Source organism: Dicentrarchus labrax, unplaced genomic scaffold (genome assembly GCF_905237075.1).
Source record: "Dicentrarchus labrax unplaced genomic scaffold, dlabrax2021, whole genome shotgun sequence".
Lineage (NCBI taxonomy): Eukaryota > Metazoa > Chordata > Actinopteri > Moronidae > Dicentrarchus > Dicentrarchus labrax.
The window spans coordinates 4,369,034-4,391,142 of record NW_026136706.1 but is presented as its reverse complement, the minus strand read 5'-3'; the positions used below and the strand labels follow the sequence as shown (position 1 = coordinate 4,391,142).

The 22,109-nt window shown below is 39.8% G+C and overlaps 1 protein-coding gene across 4 annotated transcripts in view; it reads left to right on the top strand.

Annotated features, from left to right (window-relative positions):
* Positions 1 to 4,646: 4,646 nt before the first annotated feature.
* LOC127365790 (CD276 antigen homolog) overlaps positions 4,647 to 22,109 on the top strand; it is a 30,868-nt gene continuing 13,405 nt past the window's right edge. Inside the window, exons 1-7 of one of the 4 annotated variants that reach the window (XM_051404269.1) lie at positions 4,647 to 4,768; positions 5,547 to 5,610; positions 5,740 to 5,795; positions 6,710 to 7,090; positions 8,075 to 8,344; positions 8,843 to 8,947; positions 9,461 to 10,476. In XM_051404269.1, the coding sequence (XP_051260229.1) occupies positions 4,699 to 4,768; positions 5,547 to 5,610; positions 5,740 to 5,795; positions 6,710 to 7,090; positions 8,075 to 8,344; positions 8,843 to 8,947; positions 9,461 to 9,672 (1,158 nt within the window). In that variant the 5' untranslated portion in view covers positions 4,647 to 4,698 and the 3' untranslated portion in view covers positions 9,673 to 10,476. Of the gene's footprint in view, positions 4,769 to 5,546; positions 5,611 to 5,739; positions 5,796 to 6,709; positions 7,091 to 8,074; positions 8,345 to 8,842; positions 8,948 to 9,460; positions 10,477 to 10,996; positions 11,140 to 12,112; positions 12,157 to 13,408; positions 13,775 to 13,883; positions 14,175 to 14,333; positions 14,451 to 14,753; positions 15,705 to 22,109 lie in introns of those variants that run through there. The other 3 variants (XM_051404270.1, XM_051404268.1, XM_051404271.1) reach the window with 3 other exon arrangements.

Sequence of the window (22,109 nt, the reverse complement as noted above, 5' to 3'; positions counted from 1 at the left end):
CAAAGTCTTCATATCTTACCAGGCAGGATTTTTCTGCTGTGTCTATTAGAACCTTGGAAAATCTACTGACACGTATAACAGAAGGTTTCACTTTCTTACAAATAAACTGCTTTTAACAACATCATCTGACAACAAACAAATGCTTACTGAGAGTGGAGACGAAGCAGCAGCAGGTCCTGAGTCGGCTGCAAACAATATTCCCTCGGTCAATTTCTCCTTAAAGGTGAAAGGCAAGTTAGCGCCTGCACTCCTCTTGTGTTCTCTTAAAGTGTGTAAGGTATGAATGACGTGAATCAAAGCATAGCAGGATGTAGCCAGAGGGTTCAGACGCCGCCCAATCAAACAATATCTATTTGTCTGCATTCTTTAAATTCATTACATTTTTTTTCACAATAACAGTAAATAATCACTTTTTTCTTCAGTTGTTTGACACAATGAATGAAAATCCTCATTACTAGACCAGTGTGCGTGATTCCCAAATCCAAAGTTGTCCCAGCTACTGCCGTGCCTCTGGTTATTTTGCATGTGTCTCTCTTCCTCTGTGTATCTTGTTTTCCCCTGTGTTACTGTGTGTGTGTGTGTGTGTGTGTGTGTGTGTGTGCCCTCCCTCCTTGCTCCCCTGCATACTTGTTTACCAGCACACCTTTCTTTGCTAGAATGCCACAGACAAAACAATGTCAGCTGACAGAGCGATAACGTTGAACATTGGAGGTGGTTGGGATGGATGGATGGATGGAGGTCTCGTGCCAAACCAAATGTCAGCATTGACTTCATTATTGCGTTATTGTGTAACATATTGAATTTAGGCAATGTAACGTAACTTACGTTGGCCTACATAACACAGAACTAGTTGGTTCGGTTCAGGAGAACATCTTGGATTGGGTTACAGTAAGTAGGGGAGACCGGAGATGGTTGTAACACAATTTCTTCAATTAGGAATGAGTTACAAATCACCTGTTTCACTCTGCACATGCTCAGTTTAGTCTTTATTGTTGCACACATACACACACACACCAGCTCGCCTCTCTCCACCTCCACCGTTTCTGTAGCTCCCTGTATGTGTCACCAAAAAAGCACAACTCACATTTGGGGCTTTTTCACCCTCGATTCCGTTTTAACCAGCTGATGTGTTTACTGCTGTTCACTCCTTCTTTATCTGGTCTGTGCTTGTAAAATATCCACCGTATGTGCACCAAAAAAACATCTCACATCTCATGTTCCTGTAGACAGAGATGTCAACAAGGCTTTGATTGTGTTGTGTTTATCAATGGAAACCATCTGCCATCTACCATCACCCCTTTGTCCTCTGCTCCTGCCAGCCAACTTCATCCATCTCTCCTACAGAGAGGGTCCCTAAAACTGTAATAAATACTTCACACAAAATTCAAATCATCCACAGGAGCGTTGAGTAAGGCTTGTTAGTCAAAGTGGATGACTAACAATTTTGCATGACTCATGCACGCCTCTCAATACGCTCCTTGTGAAAATCTTTATATGCAAAATATTTAAGGCCACTGCTACCAACTTTTAATAATAAATGTTTCATAAACTTCAATAATAAACAGGCAGGGAGAGGGGAAGATGTACGTATAACCATTAACCCATTTGAAAAATCCTGCCATTGTTTCCTGCTATGGACAAGTCGAAACTATTTGCACCCAGTGAGCGCAGCTTGAAGGTCTTTTCAGACAGAGAGTGATTGAAGCACCTTGTAATTAATTTACAATGAGAGACAAGCAGAAAGCAAATGGAGGCACGTGCCATCTGCCAGGCAGAGCAACAAGCTGGCACCATCCTAGCTGTATCCCGAGTATTCCTATGTCTCAAATATTACAAAAGTTCACTCATAATAAAGAGAAAGAGGGGAAAAGAACAGTAAACAAATATATCCGTAGAAGAGGGAAAATATTTCATGATGCCATGTAAGTATTGGAAATGTCCAAATACAATATAATAACAATTTGGGATCGTTTCGGAAAGACGTGGAGAGAGCCCGAAAGTATATTCTTGACTTAAAAGAACCTTTGAAGTTAGAAGACATGTTATAGTAATACATTACGAGGACGGCTACAACTGGCCAACGTACATCTTTATAATATATTGGAAATGACGGTCATGAAGCAGGTGACAAGGACATGGAAACCACCACAACTAAATGCATGCAAAACTTGAGACTTGAGATATACTGTTGTACGTGTTGAAAATGTACTTTTACGAGACCAGATAGGATGTAGGCTACCCCAAAGATAGAACCCATAAAATGTTATATTACTTCAAAAAAGTAAGACAAGTTAAATAAATGTTAGCTTTAATTTTGGAGCTCATCATTTTAAACTTCAGAGGTTTCTTTGTGTTGACCTAGATGCAAACTCTCTTCCCGTTGACATAATCACATACTACATGATCTGTGATGCATGATAAAAAGGGAGTGTTTCAACTCATATATAATGGCAACAGGCAGGGGCGGTTGGCACATAAACCTACCTGGCCTGTGTGAACTGACTCATGCTTATGAGCCCTATATTTCATGTCACTTCACACTTCTAACTTCATGTGCCTGGTGCCCTTCCCCACCCACAGCAACGGTGCTATGCTACGGTAACTTGGTGTCCTCTCCCTACCTGTAGCAATAGTCCCTTCCCCTGCTACTACCTCTGAGCTGGGAGACATCAGGGACATGCTGCACACCCTGTGCTCCTGGCTTCTGTTCTGCTGCATCCTCAAACCACTTAATATGGAAATACATTATCAGTTACAATGGTGGTAGTAGTAATAATAGCAATAGTAATAGTCAGTGCAATGGTAGTAGTTGCAAATGTAGCATTATAATAGTAATAGTAGCAATAGTTATAGTCAGTTTAATGGTAATAGTAATGGGAATGGTACAAACCTTCATGAAATTCATCATCAATCGTATTAATGTAAATAGTTGTGTGTCTTAATATTTGTCTCACTATATCGGTTCATTTGGATTATTTTAATGTGTTCATTTCATATAAGCTGCTGGAATATTCAGTCGTACACAGGAGGCTATATCACTTTAGGAGGGTAACGTTTCCATAGCTTGTTTGAAATGCACATCCCTCAACACGAGGCCAGCTGTTGTTTTTCTTCATCGCCATTGTCCTTGGTTGTGTAACCGGCTGCGACATTGTTTTTGTGAGTGAAGCTGCTATTAGTACTGCTTTAAGTTAGCACGCACGTCGCACTCAAGCTGCACTCGGGCCTAGACTGAAAGTAGTTGTTGTTGGTTTGCTATCTGTGTTATTTAAAGTTAGAGGTAAAAGAGGTGATAACTGTCTAATATATTAACAGATTCCTGTAACCTGCATAATAGTAGCTGTTGATTATTTCATACCAGCTTACGTTTATGGCTGAGAGAGTTTTCACACAGCCTGTCATTAACAACCTGAATGTTGTTGTGCTGTGTCCAAAATGATCTGCACGCCTTCAGAAAAGAAGCATTCATTTAAGTCCTCTGATGTGGTCACTCACTGTGAGAAAAGATGCAAATGTCAAAGCTTGCTCAGCTCATTTACAAACCAAAGCTCAGTAAACGTAGTTCCTTGTCCTTTTTCCAGTTTCCAGCCTAGCACACAGACAGCCACATTTACTTAAAGGAAACAGATGTGACAAACAGATATACTGTACGTGTTCAGATATATGAATCTTTAAAGCTCTTTTAGTTCGTACAGCATAAACCAGACTACAGGGACATTTTAGTGGTGAAATGATTAGGTTGCAGTGAGTGTAAAGACAGTGATAGAGGTCAGTGGTAAGCAGTTGTTTGATAAGGAACTAACCACTTGTCAAATGCTGTCGTCAGACCTCTAGCCACATTGTGAACTTCTCACAGCACAACTCTGCCCACCGTACTTCCATTTCCTCTTTACTCTTTTTGAGAAAATAGTAGGTAAGGTAAGGTAAAAAGAGTAGGTAAGGTACTAATGGGAGCATCTTTGGCTGATATTAAGATTTATTATACACAGATGTTTTTCTGTGGTTGTTACATCATTGTTGTTTTTGGTGGCGGTGCAAAACCATAACCAGGAACACTGTCTGTCCTCATAATAAACCTACAGTGTTGACTTTCATGCCCTCTATGCAAACAAGGTGAGCCTGTTATGATGCCCACAGTGTGAAAGCTTCAGGTTTACAGCTCAAATAAAACATCACATGCCTCACACTACCACATGCAGGGCCCATTCAGGCACATGATTTTTAGAGGATGTGGTCACTACGGAAACTTTAAATTAAAATACTTGTGCATCAGTTGCAGCTACTGTGCATGCTTCGTCCATTTTATAGAGAGTAAACACAAGATCTGTGAGTTCAGACTGCAGCTTTAAGTTTCAAAATGTCTGCATCAGGTCCATTTAAACTGGATCCCCAAAATGCAACGTGGTGGACATCGGCACCAGCTGATGTGTTTACTGCCTTTCACTCCTTCTTTATCTGGTCTGTTCTTGTAAAATATCCACCGTATGTGCACCAGAGAATGTCTCTGTGTTTCTCTGTAGATTACAGATAAAATGACTGATGATACTGGGTGATAAGCTGGTAAACAAGTATGTGGGGGAGCAGGGAGGGAGGGCAAACCCACTCACACACACACACACACACACACACGCGCACACACACCTAGACACACACACAGCAACACAGGGGAAAACAAGATACACAGAGGAAGAGAGACACATGCAAAATAACCAGAGGCACGGCAGTAGCTGGGACAACTTTGGATTTGGGAATCACGCACACTGGTCTGGTAATGAGGATTTTCATTCATTGTGTCAAACAACTGAAGAAAGAAGTGATTATTTACTGTTATTGTGGAAAAATTTAATAAATTTAAAGAATGCAGCCAAACAGATATTGTTTGATTGGGCGGCGTCTGAACGCTCTGGCTACATCCCGCTATGCTTTGATTCACGTCATTCATACCTTACACACTTTAAGAGAACACAAGAGGAGTGCAGACGCTAACTTGTCTTTCACCTTTAAGGATAAATTGACCGAGGGAATATTGTTTGCAGCTGACTCAGGATCTGCTGCTGCTTCGTCTCCACTCTCAGTAAGCATTTGTTTGTTGTCAGATGACAGGTGGTCTTCTGGGGTTGTGGTGACAGCGTCACAGTCACTTTTCAGGAACTTATTTTCAGTTTCACTGCTATTTACTTGAATGTGTCTGATCAGTTTCCTGTCACTCTGCCAGCGACCCTATCCGATCAAGAAGCAGCTGTCAGCACATTTAAGTTGCTGTCAGTGTCTTGTAATAACCTACAATAATTATGGATATAAAAGCAGTTTTTCAGTCTATTTCTTGAAGAACGTCTGACCTGTATTTTGTTTCCCATCTGAAACCAACCTGAGGTTGAAACGTCAGAGTCAAGACAAGAGAGGTACTTCCTCCATAAATCTCTTATTCAGGGTGACTTAAACACTCCAGACCCTATTTCCGGCTCCTGCACTACTGTAATAATTACAGCCTGCTGATTGTAAAGGCAGGGCCACTAACCCGCTGCCTGTCTGTCTTTTCTTTACAGCATTCAGAGGTGGATGTGCCAAGAGGAAGGACAACCGTGCTCAGGTGTGGCACAATTTTATAGGGTAAGTGGGCTATTTTACTATGACCTAATACTTCTTCATCACCCTTTTCTAAACCGGCACTACAATAATTAGTCTTCCTCAGACACATTACCCACTCAGGGTTTGTTATGTTTTATCTTTGTTTTACAGTTCAGACATGTGTCCTACAAACCTGCTACTACTACTACTACTACTACTGCTATCTGGTGAGGTATTTATTTTGGTATTCATTCATTTAGTAAAAGTCATTTTGATGTAATGTCTACGATGTGGTGTTGATTTGTTTCCAGACAGACAGGGCAGCTGAGACAAAACTTTTTAAGTCTCTCAGCCTCCTCTGATCAAATAGAACAACCTGTAAAGGGCTTTGCTTTGCTTCAGGTTTCTCATGATGAAAGTCAATGTGCAACACTGATCTGGAGATCCTACAGAATATATTGGTTTATTGTTTGTGAATTGGGCATGTTTATGTCAATGGAATGGAAAGCTGTTTGAAGAATTTGGTGTTATTTAAATTATTTTCATTTGCGTCTCTGGCTTTCTCTGCTGCTGGTATCTGGATGCTCTTATTATATACATACAGCTGTAGAGTCAAACCCCCACAGGTCAACCCTGACTGTTTTACAGCTATTTCAGTCAGCCAACTCACGTTTGAAATGTTTATTAAAGCAATATAGCATATTTAGATTTTGGTCTAGGCTCCGACCTCATCACTCCCTGCAGATATATTTTCATAGAGATATTGGGGAGTGATGAGCAAATACTTTAAACCCCAGTCGGAGCCTACAGGTGGATGCTGGGGTGGTGGGGGGGCTTACAGCGCAGCAGGCATAATAGTTTACAGAGCAGCAGCAGCAATACAGATGATGGGCAACAGCGGCATTGACAGAGCAGAGGGAGAGCTGGGAAATTGTGCAGTTTAAATAGAGCGCCAGATTGGAAGGGAGCGCTTGGTTAGTGATTATGGAATAAGGCATGTCATGTGTGTAATCAGCGCAGCTCGAGTTGCCCTGCCTGAACTAGCTTGTAGGCTTCACTCCATATGTGGAGTCTATGTTATGTCATTCTAACTAAGCTGGTCTGTTCTTGTTTGGTTTTAATGAATCTTCTTTCTGTACAGTTTTCCATGTGGTTCTACTACTGCCAAATTCATCTGAAAAAATCCACCTCAATGGAACCAGAGGAGCTCCGGGGTTGTGGCAATGCACTTACACCTCCAGCGAGACGTTTAATCCTAAGCAAAGTAGCATATACTGGCAGGGCAAAAATTATCCATACATTGTTGTACACGTTTACAGACATGGGAAAGAAAATTTTGAACACCAAAACCAGCCATATATTAATAGGACAAAAATCTTCACTGATCAGTTACCTTCTGGAAACTTATCACTCGTCATTGAGCCGCTGATGCTGGAAGATGACCAGACCTCCCTTGAAGTTGTTGTGTCGGGAAAAGTAGGAAGCTCAGATAAGGTCTGCCAGACAACTCTGTATGTAGAAGGTATGATGCTCACTGTAACAAATGTCCTTCAATTGTTAATAGAATATTTCACTTTCTCGCATTGCAATTTTCTAGAAAGGGTCTGGTGAAATCAGACATTTTAAGCTGAAAGAGATGCAAACATGAAGATGAAACAGAGATGATAAAGGAGGGAGATGCAACAATGCATACTGAAGGTACAGACGACTCCAGAGACAGGGGCATTTGTGAAAACACTGCACAGCACAAGTATGCATGAGTGAATTTAAATTTGCATTAAGTAAGACTGCTGATATTTGGCTGCCTTTGAGGCCGTGCCACGCTGTGCTCCACTCGGCTTTAGGCAGTCAGTTAGGGTCTGCCTCCCGTCTGCTCTCCGGCCTCTCGTGAGGAGACTGCGGTTGGTCGAGCATCATGCAGGCCGGCTAGAGAGAAGAGAGAGACAACCAGTGATCACCTTAATGCAAATTTAAACTCACTCATGCCTAAGTGTGTTTCTCAGCAAGCAATGTTTCCACGTAGATGGCGAGTTGTTAATATCCACATCCGGAGAGGTGAGTGCGGGGTCCTGTACAGCAGCAGTCTCGAAAGCATCTGTGGAGCCATCTGTACCTTCAGGTCCCTGCCTCCTTTATCACCTCTACTTCTCATCTTCATCTGTTTAGAGAGATTACATTGTGGGTAAGGTTGGCCCCAGGTTTTGACATGGAAGAACAATATGTGGAGGGATAAAAGTGTGCCCACAGTGCACAAGGGTGTGCAACCAGTTGGCCAACTGTGGAGCACCTCACAGTGATCTGTGGTTTATGACATAAATCACATAAAAAATATTTAAAAAATAATAAAAACTGTAATTATAATATTAATAAAACCTCAAACCACACTAAAGAGGATTTTATCTGTCACGCTTTAATAAGAGGCAAACAATCTAATAATACTTTTTGTTATTTTCTTTTTAATCTAAAAATTAAACTTCCTGCTCAAATAACACTAAACCCTTTCCAGCTCCTTTCCAGAAACCAAACATTGAGATGAACCAAACAGAGATGACAGCAACCTGCAGCACAAATGGAGGATACCCTGAACCTGAACTCAAATGGAGCGGGGATGGAGGGACTAAACTGGAACCACAAAAAACCACAATGACTCGTGAAGCAGACCTCACCTACAACATCAGCAGCAGAGTCAACGTCACTGGGTTACAGAAAGTGACCTGCACAGTTTACAACCCAACTTCAAACCAGACTCTGACTGCAACTAAAGATGTGTCTCCAGGTGCTTCAATGTTTACTTTTCATTTTTTAATGTGTGATGATCGTTCCATCTGCCTGCCATCTACTTACTGTGCTATGTCTGTAAAATGGACATAATGTCAAATAGAAAGGTCTGCTGAAGTTTTAACTTATTTTGAGGCCCATTTATAAAGAAGTTCTCTGTGTCAAAGTCAAGTTTTAATGCTTTTAATATTTCAATTGATATTATATTTATAGTGCATATTTCTGTGGGATGGTATTATCACTGACATAAAGTAGTATGCTTGCATATTCAACAATAATGTTAAGACTAAGCATTATGTGGTTCAAAGTTTCTCTTTTTATTGTATTCTGTTTATCTAATAAATCAGTGTCTGAAGATTTGTGGAGCTGAAAGAATTCAGTATTCTTGTGGCACTACATACCAAACACACAGTACATTAATGTGTTTAAAATGTGATCAAATATCAGTGCAGCATGTTAAATACGTTCTTACTCTGTTATTTCCAATAATTTACAGATGAGGAACCGAAGAGCGACACTTCTTTGGCTGTTGGATTAGGTGTCGGCCTACCTCTTTCCATCATCATCATCATACTTCTCATAGTGTACCGACACAAAATATGTGAGTGATCTTAGTTAATTCTATATTGTAATTCTTATTTTAAATATAAATATATCATCAACTGGTGAAAAGGAATGCACTCAAATAGCAAACAGAAACCTTGTGACCTGAAATGGATAAACACAACTATGAAACCATAAAGTAACGCAGTTTACCTTAGCTAAACCTAGAGCCAAGTTAAGTTATTGATTTTTCCCCTAGTTTTAGTCTTTAAATTAAAAATATTTTGATGAACTATCATTTCTGTTATTCAGCCAAATTAATTCACTATGGAGGGGAAAAAAAGCAAAATTCCTGATAAAGATAGCAATCTTTCAGTAATTGATTTCCTTTGATTGATTCCTCTAAGCTATGGACTGTAAATAAAAATAAACACTGCAGTTTCTCTGAACATCCCAATTCTTTAAAGATTCAGAGTGCAGTATCTGAACTTTTAGACATTGTTTACAGACTAGCACTACACTGCTGGAGTTGTTTGTATCATGACATGAAAAAAATTCTCCTTAATTCCAGATATATGGTGTATCCAGAATCCACAAAACCAACAAAACCAACAAAACCAAAGAAATGTTCCTGATGCTCAGCCCAACGTGGCAGGACAAAATCCGGAGAGTATTCCACTGAGGAGGAGGAATGGTGGTGCTGAAAGCTCGACTGATGAAGATGCAGCTTCTGGTGGAGGTGCTTCTGGTGGTGGTGGTACAGAACATGACAAAAGCAGTTAAATGGAGATTTAATTTTATTTTATTTATTTATTTATCTAGTTATATATTTCCCTCTATTTTATTACTTGCTAAAACATCTCTTTCTAATCCGCCCTCCGGTGTTTCCTCTCTGCAAACTGAGGTGATAATGTTTCCTTGTTTCATTGTGGGTGCTGTATCATTGAGTGTTTTATTGATTACAGTTATTACTTTGTGTGTATGGGGTTGTTTGTAAGGTGTGAAGCATTTAGTTTTATTTTTGTGCATACTATCACACACACACACACACACACACACACACACACACACACACACACACACACTGTGTGACTATACAAATAAAGTATGAATCATAACTGGGATCAGAACTGGTGCTGGAAGGGAGGCAAAACAGGAGTTAAAGAACTACAGTAGTTTGAACTGGTATCAAACTTTTTAGATGTCCTTTTAAAAAATAAAGTTACAGAAAGAAACTAACTGATCAAAACCTCAGACGTGTGCTTTATCAATATCAGGTGCTATTTTCTACAGATGTTCAGTTATTTGGGTCCAAAGAACCACAATGGTTTAAATGGTTAAATTATTCTTGTTTTTGCTATAAATGTCTGACAGTGTCCTTGTTGATATGTAACTGTAAACATTTTATGTCCTTTATCTTGAATTTAATTTTCAACTTTTAACGTTTTACAACAGTCTGAACCGTATAACAGTTTTAAGAGAAAATCTGTGCTGTTATCATTGAATGTTTTACATTTATCAGTTTTGTTTTTGTGAACAGTGTATACTATAGTGTATGTAACTATACAAATAAAGTGTGATTGATTGGTTGATGTATTTTATTGAACCTCTGTACAATAGATGTGTTATGGTTTATCTGATGTCTGACCACTCTGCTGTGACTCATCTGAAGTGAAGTGAAGTAGATCTGGCCATCACTTCTAGTAGCAGCACAACACTGTTCTCAGTCAGTGAGTCTACAGCCATGCTAGCAGCTCTGTGAGGATGTAGGTATTTGGTCATAAAGTGTTGGACAAATAAAACTTTGACCTGTTTCAATCAATCCAAGAGTTGTTAAACTATTTCAGACATTAGCCCAGCCCTAATTGCTGCCTGTCAATCAGCTCCTATTATTCATCCCCATTTTTAGCCATGTTGCTGTGTTCCAAGAAAATCAGCAAAGACTTACAGGCCTACAGTACAATTAATGCAAACAGTGACAAAAACTAAACCAAAACAAAACCAAAAAAAAAGACGTATGACAATGAATATGTCATTGCACAAGTTAGGCATTTCCTATTTTCCTGTGTAAGTGTAGCCAGTAGTGATTAGAGCGAGAGAGAGAGAGAGAGACACAGAGGGAGGGACATCACTGATATATATCTTGCTTGCACGGGAGGAGGAAGAAACACTTTCTTTGCAGCTAGACTCAAAACTGTTTCTACCTCACGGTTGGATTCATGAAGCAACTCCTGTCTGCCATCCTGTCTGGTAAGATATTATTGATTTATTTTATTACTAAGCCACCTTTAATCCTCTGAATCAACTGCTGTGGAAGATTAACTAATGCAGAAAGAAAGTTACTGAAGAAGAATACCTCAATAGTTTGACTGTTTTCTGATGAACTATCTGCTTCTGTACGTGACAGTGAGCTCTGTGTTGAGACTAACTATTTTACATTCAGAGCCAGGATGGGTTCTTAACCTATGTAAATCCACTCAGAGAGACTTGTGTGTTGGTCAGAGGATATAAGTTGTCTGCCCTCTGGAGAGAGGTCAGAGAATACAACCTGTATGTGTGTTTCTCTCCCTGCTGCATGACTGCTCATCATATCCATATTACTGTATTCTTCAGAAGCTTAAGTAAGAAAAATTTCTTCCACTCTGAATTAAAAGATTTCATTTTCATCATGACTCCTCCTCCTCTTTACAGTATGAGACGTTTTTGTCTCCTCTTGCTTAACCCTGATTCTAACGCGAGCTCTGGATGTTTCCACACACTTCTTTTTTGTTAGCTTTTAGGAAACTAGTGAGATCTAAAAATGATCATTATTCACTGAACTATATCAGAAGTTTGTCTCAGTTATCAATTTAAAGTCTTAACACTTCAGCTCCAGCTGCTGTCATTCACATTAATAAGTTGTAGTAAAGAAAAAATGTACCTGTATTTTTACAGGATTTTTAGAGACTGGAGCACCTTTATCTTCATCCTCGATTTTTTATCATTTATGATGTTGTATCAGGTTTGTCTATTGTCTGAGTTGTTTGTTGTTAAAATACTTTTGTTTTACTGTAACCAAATGTACCTACGGGTACAAAGAATGTAACTTAACCTAACTCATAAATATACTACAGCATAATCAGTTTCTATAGTTGAACGCATTTGTATGATTAGTCAGTTTATTACCCACTCAGGGTTAATGAGGGAGATAGAGGAGTTATTCTGTTTTATCTTTGTTTTGCAGTTCAGACATGTATTCTACAATCCTGCTGATTTTACTTCTATCTGGTAAGGTATTTATTTTGGTATTCACTCATTCCCTGATAGCACAATATACTGTAACTAGACACAATAACTGGTTTGACCTGTTTCAGTTGTAGTTTATGTAATATATTGGTTTTATTGTTGCGGATTAAATATGTCAATGTCAATGGAATGGAAACAGTAACATATTTTGATTTTGAAGTTCTGAATTTGGCTTTGATTTTTTAAACACTCAAAAAAAAAAAAAAAACATTTGTAAATTTGTTATTTAAATGATCTATTTTTTTTTTATATTATCATTTGTGTCTCCAGCTTTGTCTGCTGCTGGTACCTGGATGCTAATATTAACATTACATCAGCCTTGTATCTGGTCTTATAATAATAATACATTTTAAGACACTTCACATAAAAACATAAAAGCAGCAAAACAACATCAAATAGTAAAACACTAAAAACACATCAGACTAAGCTAAACATTAAAAGCTATTTTAAAAAGGTGAGTTTTTGTCCGAGATTTGAATGTTGGAAGGTCGGTGCAGTCACAGATGTGTTTGGGGAGAGAGTTCCAGAGGGAGGGGGCAGCTACAGAGAAGGCTCTGCCGGCCCAGGTTCGGTGCTTGGTCCTGGGTGGAGGAGTCAGGAGGTTTGCATCAGATGAGCGGAGGCTACGGGATGGATTGTGACGATCCAGCAGGTCGGTGAGGAAGGAAGGGGCCTGGTTATGGAGGGCTTTGTGTGTGAGGAGGAGGATTTTGAACTGAATACGTTGAGGGACCGGGAGCCAGTGGAGGTTCTGGAGGACAGGGGTGATGTGGTCACCGGTGCGGGTGTAAGTGAGCAGACGAGCAGCAGAGTTCTGGATGTACTGGAGTTTATTTAAGGTTTTGGATGGTGTGCCGTAGAGGATGCTGTCTTACTTCAGAAGATTAAGTGCTCCTTATTGGGTTTAGAAAACTGTCCTACTTCTTAAGCTGAATAAACATGAGAAAGGATCATCTGAAAGCCTCTGCAACGTTCACTCCAAGATAACTGGTTAGCAGTAATTAGCTGCTTCTGATACTGATAGTTGTGCAGTGTGATGATAAACACAGCAGCCAAAGCATTTTGGAAAAAGAAATGGATTCACTTGAAAGAGTTAGATGAGAAGATTGTAATCATAATACATATAAAGCTATAGCCAGCAGTGAGTCACCTTAGCTTAGCATTAAACTATCTTAGCAAGAGAAGCAGTTCAAAGGTACAAACACCTACTAGCAATAATTGTTTTCTTTCCTAGCATCCACCATTGGTCAGATCTCAGAGCAGTTCCTCAGTGCCACTGTTGGAGGCTCCGTCCTGATCCCCTGCTCTCTACCAGTTCCTCCACAGAGAATCAAATGGTTTTACTGGCAGGAGGAAAAGTTCAAAAAGCTCTTGTTTCACTGGCACACCAGTGGGCAAACACTACCAATAGCTGAGGAATACAAGAACAGATGTCAAGTCTTCCCTACTGAGTTTAGTTCTGGAAATATTTCCATTAGACTTGACAATGTTACTGTTGGAGATGACTACAAAACATTCTGGGCCTATGTAAATTTAATGGACAAGAAAAAAGTCACTAAACCGTCTGAACAACATTGCAAATCCACACTGCAGGTTTCAGGTGAGTACAGTAGCTTCTTTATTCCAAACCAAAATAAAAATCTCCTCATATCAAAGTGCTGTGAATGTCTCCAGTGTGTCAACAGTTGTTCTTTCTGTCACTCTCACAGCTCCCTACCAACATCTAGTCCTGACTGTTAACAACACAGCTAACAGAGCAACCTGCACAGCACATGGAGGATACCCTGAACCTAAAGTGTCATGGACGGGTCGAAACAAATCCAGCACTGCACAGCTGGACCTGCAGGATGCTGAGACGTCCCTGCAGCAGGATCCAACAGAGAAAACCTTCTCAGTCACAAGCTCTGTCAGTATGAAGGAGTTCCAGTCTGTAACCTGCATCATCTTCAACCCTCGCACCAACCAGAGGATTAAAGGAACTGCAGAGATCAGTGATTCTGGTGAGAGCAGCAGATCATTAATATAAGTTAATGATGCCTCAAAACAGAATGTAAAAGTGGTTATTATATTTAATTGAAACCAATGTGTTTAAAATGTGATCAAATATCAGTGCAGCATGTTAAATACGTTCTTACTCTGTTATTTCCAATAATTTACAGCTGAGGAACCAAAGAGCGACACTTCTTTGGCTGTTGGATTAGGTGTTGGCCTACCTCTTTCCATCATCATCATCATCATCATCATCATACTTCTCATAGTGTACCGTGACAGAATATGTGAGTGATCTTAGTTCATTCTATATTGTAATTCTTATTTTAAATATAAATATATCATCAACTGGTGAAAAGGAATGCACTCAAATAGCAAACAGAAACCTTGTGACCTGAAATGGATAAACACAACTATGAAACCATAAAGTATGAAACTGTGCATGTGCAGATACAATACAGGGCTACATCAAGCATGTGAGACAGCTGCAGTTCACCTTAGCTAAACCTGAGACATTGCTAACAGAGTAGCACTACACTGCTGGGGGTGTTTATTCATGTCATGATGGTACAATGTCTCCTTAATTACAGATAAAAGGCGTAACCGGAATGCAGAAAACCCACCAAATGCAAATGAAGACCCAGCTGAAGGAAATGTTCCTGATGCTCAGCTCAACGTGTCAGGACAAAATCAACCTGAGGAGAATATTCCACTGAGGAGGAGGAATGGTGGTGCTGAAAGCTCGACTGATGAGGATGCAGCTTCTGGTGGTGCTGATGCAGAACATGACAAAAGCAGTTGATAATGGAGATTGAATTTTTTTGTTTTTTTTCATTGATCTACTTCCATCTATTTTATCACTAGCTAAATCATTGTCTTGTTTTAAGTTTTTATCTCTTTCTAATCCGTCCTCCGGTGTTTCCTCTCTGCAAATTGAGGAGATAGAGTTTCCTTGTTTCATTGTGGGTGCTGTTATCATTGAGTGTTTTATTGATTACAGTTATTATTTCGTGTGTATGGGGTTGTTTTTAAGGTGTGAAGCATTTTGTTGAGTGAAAACTGTATACTATAGTAATATAGTGTGTGTGACTAATACAACTAAAGTGTGATTGATTGATGATCGATGATTGGTGAAACAGAATATAGTAAGAATCAACGGAATGAATCATAACTGGGATCAGAACTGGTGCTGGAAGGGAGGGGAGTTGAACTGGTATGAAACATTTTAGATGTCATTTTAAATAATAATGTTACAGAAAGAAACTAACTGATCAAAACCTCAGACGTGTGCTTTATCAATACCAGGTGCTATTTATACAGAAGTGTCCTTGTTAATATGTAACTGTAAACATTTGATGTTCTTTATCTTTAATTTAATTTTCAACTTTTAACGTTTTACAACAGTCTGAACTGTATAACAGTTTTAAGAGAAAATCTGTGCTGTTATCATTGAATGTTTTACATTTATTACTTTTGTTTGTGTGAACGGTGTATATTACAGTGTATGTAACTATAAAGATAAAGTGTGACTGATTGATTGATTGATTGATGTATTTTATTGAACCTCTGTACAATAGACGTGTTGTGGTTTATCTGATGTCTAACCACTTTCTTGTGACTCATCTGAAGTGAAGTGAAGTAGATCTGGCCATCACTTCTTGGTAAATGTTTGACCTGATGATCGTCAGAGGATCACCAAAGGCATGAGGATTCTCTGTTTGTGAACCATAAGTTTCTGTAGAAGTAGATGTTGAGAAATTTCCCTAGAACAAAGAGGTGTAAATACAGGGGACAGTAGGTTGCAGAGGAGAGTTAAGAATTTAATATTTGGCACAAAATTGGCTGCATTCGGCACACAACTATGAGTCGCTGTGTTAAGTCTCGCAGGTTCTTATCGATCCTGGTGGAGCCTCCTGCCATGGTCCTGCTAGATTGCCATTGCCAATACTGTTGTTGCTGTGCACCTGTCTGTCTGTCTGTCTGTCTGTCTCTCTCTCTCTCTCTCTCTCTCTGACCCCAACTGGTCGAGACAGACGAACACCCACCTAGAGCCGAAGGATCTGTCCTAGGTTTCTGCCTTTTAACAGGCAGTTTTTCCTTGCCCTTGTCTCCAAGGTCTTGCTCATGGTGGTACTGTTGGGTCTCTGTAAATAATGTTATAAAGAGTTCGGTCTAGACCTGCTCTATTTGAAAAGTGTCCTGAGATAACTTCTGTTATGAATTGGCGCTATACAAATAAAATTGAATTGAATTGAATTAACAAGCAAGCACTCGCTCATGCACACACATTTTACTACTCTTGATAAAACTTAACTCTAACTTACTCAAAATGTCACAAAACATTGTCTCAGCACTCTTATCATGTTAGCAAGTTATTAGAGACACATTAGCTCTGTTTACTTTTCATAACATACTTGAAGAATGGGGAGGAACATTTACGAGAGTGATGCAGTGTTTCCTCAGCGAGAACTTTACTCTAATGAGGAACATACAGGTAGTGGCGGATTAAGGTGGTCATGGGCCCCTAGGCTTCTGTTTGTTTGGGCCCCCCACATTATTAATCATGCTTTATCAAAAAAAAAAAAACCTGCTTGGAATTTTACGCAGCACACGCGCGCACACACGTTGACACAGCCTTTACTATAAACAACGATCCCACAGAAAAATGCCTTCACAGAGCATCTGCTAACTGCTAACTGCTTTTAGATTTCTAAACCAACAGGCAGGCCAACGTCGGAATATGCCTGCTACTGAGGAATAATTACAAATACAATAACAACAAATAACTATACAATTAACACAGCAGCGGCAACAGCACACAATAACAGCACAATCATATTTGTACCTTTTTTAGAAGGTTTTTTCCTCCTTTTTCTGACAGAGAAGTCTTTAATGAGGCTGCTAAAATCCAGTTTGCGCAGAATATCACTTTCGATGGACATCAGAGACGTCCTTGTTCTGACAAGTTTCATGTCTCATTTTAACCAAGTATGTCCTCATGTCTTCATCAATTTTATCCCAGCATGCAGGATCCGAGCTATAGGCAGCGGGATCTGCGGCCTCTTGTGCGCTCTCTGCAGCAACAGGCGAGGCTGTCCCGGAGGGGTCTGTGGGCGTGGTGGCTGGGGCATCGTGGCTAATTCCCGGGGTGTTAGTGGGACAACATACCGGTGTTTCGGGTAGTTGAAGTGTCGGCCCCTCTGTCTCAGACTCCTGATCTGAGTGAGATTGTGAGGCATTGCGGTCAATTTGGCCGCTGTCTTTGTCCTGGCTAAAGCAAGCTGTAGCTACAGCTTCCGTTGTAGTATCAACAGCGCCGACATTAATGTGAGCCTTTAGCCCGCTGTCATGAACACATGAATATTCCGCAACCTTAAAAATCCTGTCAATTTAGGAATTTTCTTATATACTGTCTAGTAACAGTGAGTGACAAATCATTTGACAACAAAACTGACCTTATGAACCCGGCCACATGATGGCAGCTGATTGGGTAAATGTGTCCCATATCTATCCAATCAGCGACTTCATTTTTTTTGTTTCTAAGGGCCCCAATAGGAGGCAAGTTTTTTTTCCCGGTGCAGTAAATTAAAATAATTAAAAATAGTCTAGCCAATCCGGGCCCCTGCAGACGTGGGGCCCCTAAGCTGCAGCCTAGGCCAGCCTGTGCATTAATCCGCCTGTGCATACAGTGAGTTCCCCAGGTACGTGGGTGGAGACAGAAGCAATCGATCAGCTGAAGACCACTCTGTAGTTTCACACTTTCACTTAGATTTAACAAAACAGGAATAAAGTAAACCGATTTTAACAGTTTTAAATGTTTTTATGAATGTTATTTATGATTGTACAGTATTTTTTAACATCATGACGTCAAGCTTTTCTTTAACTAGTAAGAAACAATGAGTCTATTAAATTTTAACTTGCCACAATACAACTATCTACTATCTCTCCTACGTTACTCATGCTATTTGAGTTATGTAAGCCTACTTAAGTTAGTTCAATATGTCACACAATAACGCAAGGAAAATGTTTAAGTTTTAAGTCAATAGTTTAACACGGGACATCCATCCATCCATCCCAGCTGACTTTGTCACTCTTCTAGCAAAAAAAAGACGTGCTGACAACACACAAAATAAGTGGAGGCCTGGCATGGGTGAGCAGACTGAGAGATGTGATGAGCTGATTGTAAAAAGTATGCAGGGGAGCAGAGCAGATAGTGAGGAAGGAGGGCACACCCACCCTCACAGGAACAGAAAGAGACAGGGGAAAACAAGACACACAGAGGAAGAGAGACACACAAGCAAAATAACCAGATGCACGGCAGTAGCTGGGACAACAAAAAGGGATCTCTTATTGTGGACAATATTTAATGAATTTAAACAAGGCAGGCAAACAGATATTGTTTGATTGAGTGGCGCCTGAACGGTCTGGATACATCCTGCTGTAAACACAGAATACAAGAGGAGTACAAACGCAAACTTGCCTTTTACCTTTAGGGAAAAACTGACCTAAAGAAACAAAGGGAATATTGTTTGCAGCTGACTCAGGATCATCAGGTAGGCTGCTGCTGCTTTTGTCTCCACTCTCAGTAAGCATTTGTTTGTTGTCAGATGACAGGTGGTCTTCTGGGGTTGTGCTGACAATGTCACAGTCACTTTTCAGGAACCTATTTTCAGTTTCACTGCTATTTACTTTCTGTAGTGACCTGATCAATTTGCTGTACCGACAATAATTATTGATATAAAAGTAGTTTTTCAGTCTATTTCTTGATTTTCTTTGCCACCACTTTTGAAACCAACCTGAGGTTGAAACGTACAAGAGAGGTACTTCCTTCATTCATTCGATACAGAGCAGTGAGTTGTTCCTCACTTTAGGTCGGAGTGGAAAACAAATTCACATCTATCTGATATCGTCTTGCTTGGTAGGTTTTGCTTATTTGCATGTTTACTATTCTTAGTTCACTCATCCTAAACTATGCTTTATTCACTTCAATCTTGATTGATCTTGAAAAAAATGTTTTTTTAGATCTTTATTTTCTCTACATCAAATGCTGAATGTTCGGACATCATTAATCACGCAAGCTGTGACAGTTTTTTGAGTCTAAAAAGTCATTTTCAATCCTCACTCCTCACTCTTGGTCTGCCAAGTGGAAAAACAACTGTGCTTGTGTATGAAACAATATCATGGCATAAATAGTCTATTTTAATGTTTCTTAACACTTCCTCATCACCCTTTTAAATTTGCATGCTATTTGTCTGCCTGACACAGTGAAACTGCTGGAGAGACACATTACCCTCTCAGGGTTAATGAGGAAGATAGAGGGATGATTCTATGTTTTATCTTTGTTTTGCAGTTCAGACATGTATTCTACAAGCCTGCTGATTTTATTTCTATCTGGTAAGATATGTATTATTTTGGTAAATAAATGCATTCAAATTTTGCAAGGCAGCACAGTTTCACAAATCATCAGGACTAATTTTACTTCCTCATGACAAAAGTCAACATGTTCCTGATCTGGAGAGCCTACAGGATGCATATGTTTATTGTTTGTGGATTTATCATGTTTATATCAATGGAATGGAAAGCTATATAGTAACATATTTTGATTTTCAAGTTCTGAATTTGGCTTTGATTAAAGTGTGAAAGAAAGAAAATTAGTTATTTAAATGATCTTGATTTGCGTCTCCTACTTTCTCTGCTACTGGTAGCTGGATGTTCATGCAATGTATCTCAGCTTACTTTGTTTGAAATTTGAAATCAGATAAATGATAATAACAATAGACATATAATGATAAGCAGCCAAAGCAACCCAGTTCTGTTGAAGAAGAAGTTAGACATTTTGGGGAAAACATTTACTCACTTGAAAGATGAGAAGATTGTTATCATCATATATAAAAGGCTATAGACAAAAGCAAGTTACCTTAGCTTAGCATTAAGCCTGTCTAACAAAGTCCACCTACTATATTGTATTGTTTAAAGTGCACAAAAACCGGAGCATACAGTGTGTCATCATCATCATCAAGACTATTATTAGTCATATTTCTGCTAGTATAGTTGTTACTATTGCTATTGTTATTGCTGTGCATCGCTGTCTTTCTCTCTCTACCCTTATCTGTCCACCCAATGTCTTTATTGACCCTCACTAAACCCAATGCAACAATCACCACGCGTTCATCCCAAGTGTTTTTTCCAGGTCACAGTAAAACCCTGTTCTGTTTCTGGGTGTCCTGCATGTTTATGGCTGCTTCTAGTGAGGCCTGTGTCTTGGAATAAGGGATTACTACTTGCTTTAAAGTCTCAAGAGTCAATGACCACTTCTCTTTTTGCTGACTAATATGTTTTCTTTTCTAGCAACCATGGGTCAGATCTCAGTGGTGGAGGTTCTGTCCTGATCCCCTGCTCTCTACCAGTTCCTCCACGGAGAATCAAATGGTTTTACTGGCAGGAGGACCAGTCCGACAAGATTTTGTTACACTGGGACCCCAGTGGGCAAACAATGCCAATAGCTGACGAATACAAGAACAGATGCCAAGTCTTCGCTACTGAGTTTAGTTCTGGAAATATTTCCATTAGACTTGACAATGTTACTGTTGGAGATGACAACAAAACATTCTGGGCCTATGTAAATTTAATGGACGAGAAAAAAGTCACCAAACTGTCTGAACGACGTTGCACATTCACACTGCCGGTTTCAGGTGAGTACAGTAGCTTCTTTATTCCAAACCAAAATAGAAATCTCCTCATATCAAAGTGCTGTGAATGTCTCCAGTGTGTCAACAGTTGTTCTTTCTGTCACTCTCACAGCTCCCTACCAACATCTAGTCCTGACTGTTAACAACACAGCTAACAGAGCAACCTGCACAGTACATGGAGGATACCCTGAACCTAAAGTGTCATGGATGGGTCTAAAGAAATCCAGCACTGCATAGCTGGACCTGCAGGATGCTGAGACGTCCCTGCAGCAGGATCCAACAGAGAAAACCTTCTCAGTCACAAGCTCTGTCACTGTGAAGGAGTTCCAGTCTGTAACCTGCATCATCTTCAACCCTCGCACCAACCAGAGGATTAAAGGAACTGCAGAGATCAGTGCTTCTGGTGAGAGCAGCAGATCGTTAAGATAAACTAATGACGCCTCAAATCAGTGTAAAACTGGTTATTGTAGTTAATTGAAATAATATAGTTTGCATAACCACAATTCATTATTAATACACAAAGAGGAAACTTTAAATTAATCATATTCAGTTTCAAATGATTGATTTATGTAATAAATCTGTGACTGAAGATTTAGGTATAATATTTGAAATAATTCAGTATTCCTGTGGCAATACATAGCAAACACACAGCACAAAACATAATTAGTATCAGTGCCAAATGCCAAATAATTTTTTCCCCACAATTTACAGGTGAGGGCTTGCAGAGGAAACATTGGGCTGTTGGAATAACACTTCTTGTTATGTTCATGTTATTCTGTGTGTGGTTCTATGGAGGTGAGTTTAAGAGAGACAGAGGAGAATAAAGAGCCATAGGTCGGACCAGTACCTGTGGCTGTTGCAGCTCAAAATGAACAGGAAAAGATGGAGAGGGAAAAGGGATGTCACGCAGCAAAGGATGGACACAGGACAGAATCGAACCCATGGCTGCTGCAGCAAGGATTCAGCTTTGGTACATTCCAGCATCTGCATCAGGAGGAGACTCAGCTGAAGAAGATGCCTCCGATGCTCATTCCAACACGTCAGGAGGAAGCAGGTCTGAGGAAAGGGTTTCACTAAGACCCAATCAAGCTGTGTTTCACCGTTCCACAGGGAGGAAGCATGGTGCTGCAGACAGCTCGTCCGATAAGAACAATGCTGGTGCTAATGCAGAGCAGGGAGCAGCAAAACCGTTAAAGAGCAAAAAATAGACAAATTAGAGTAAGCAGCAGTGGTACTGAACATCTTTACTCCCATAAA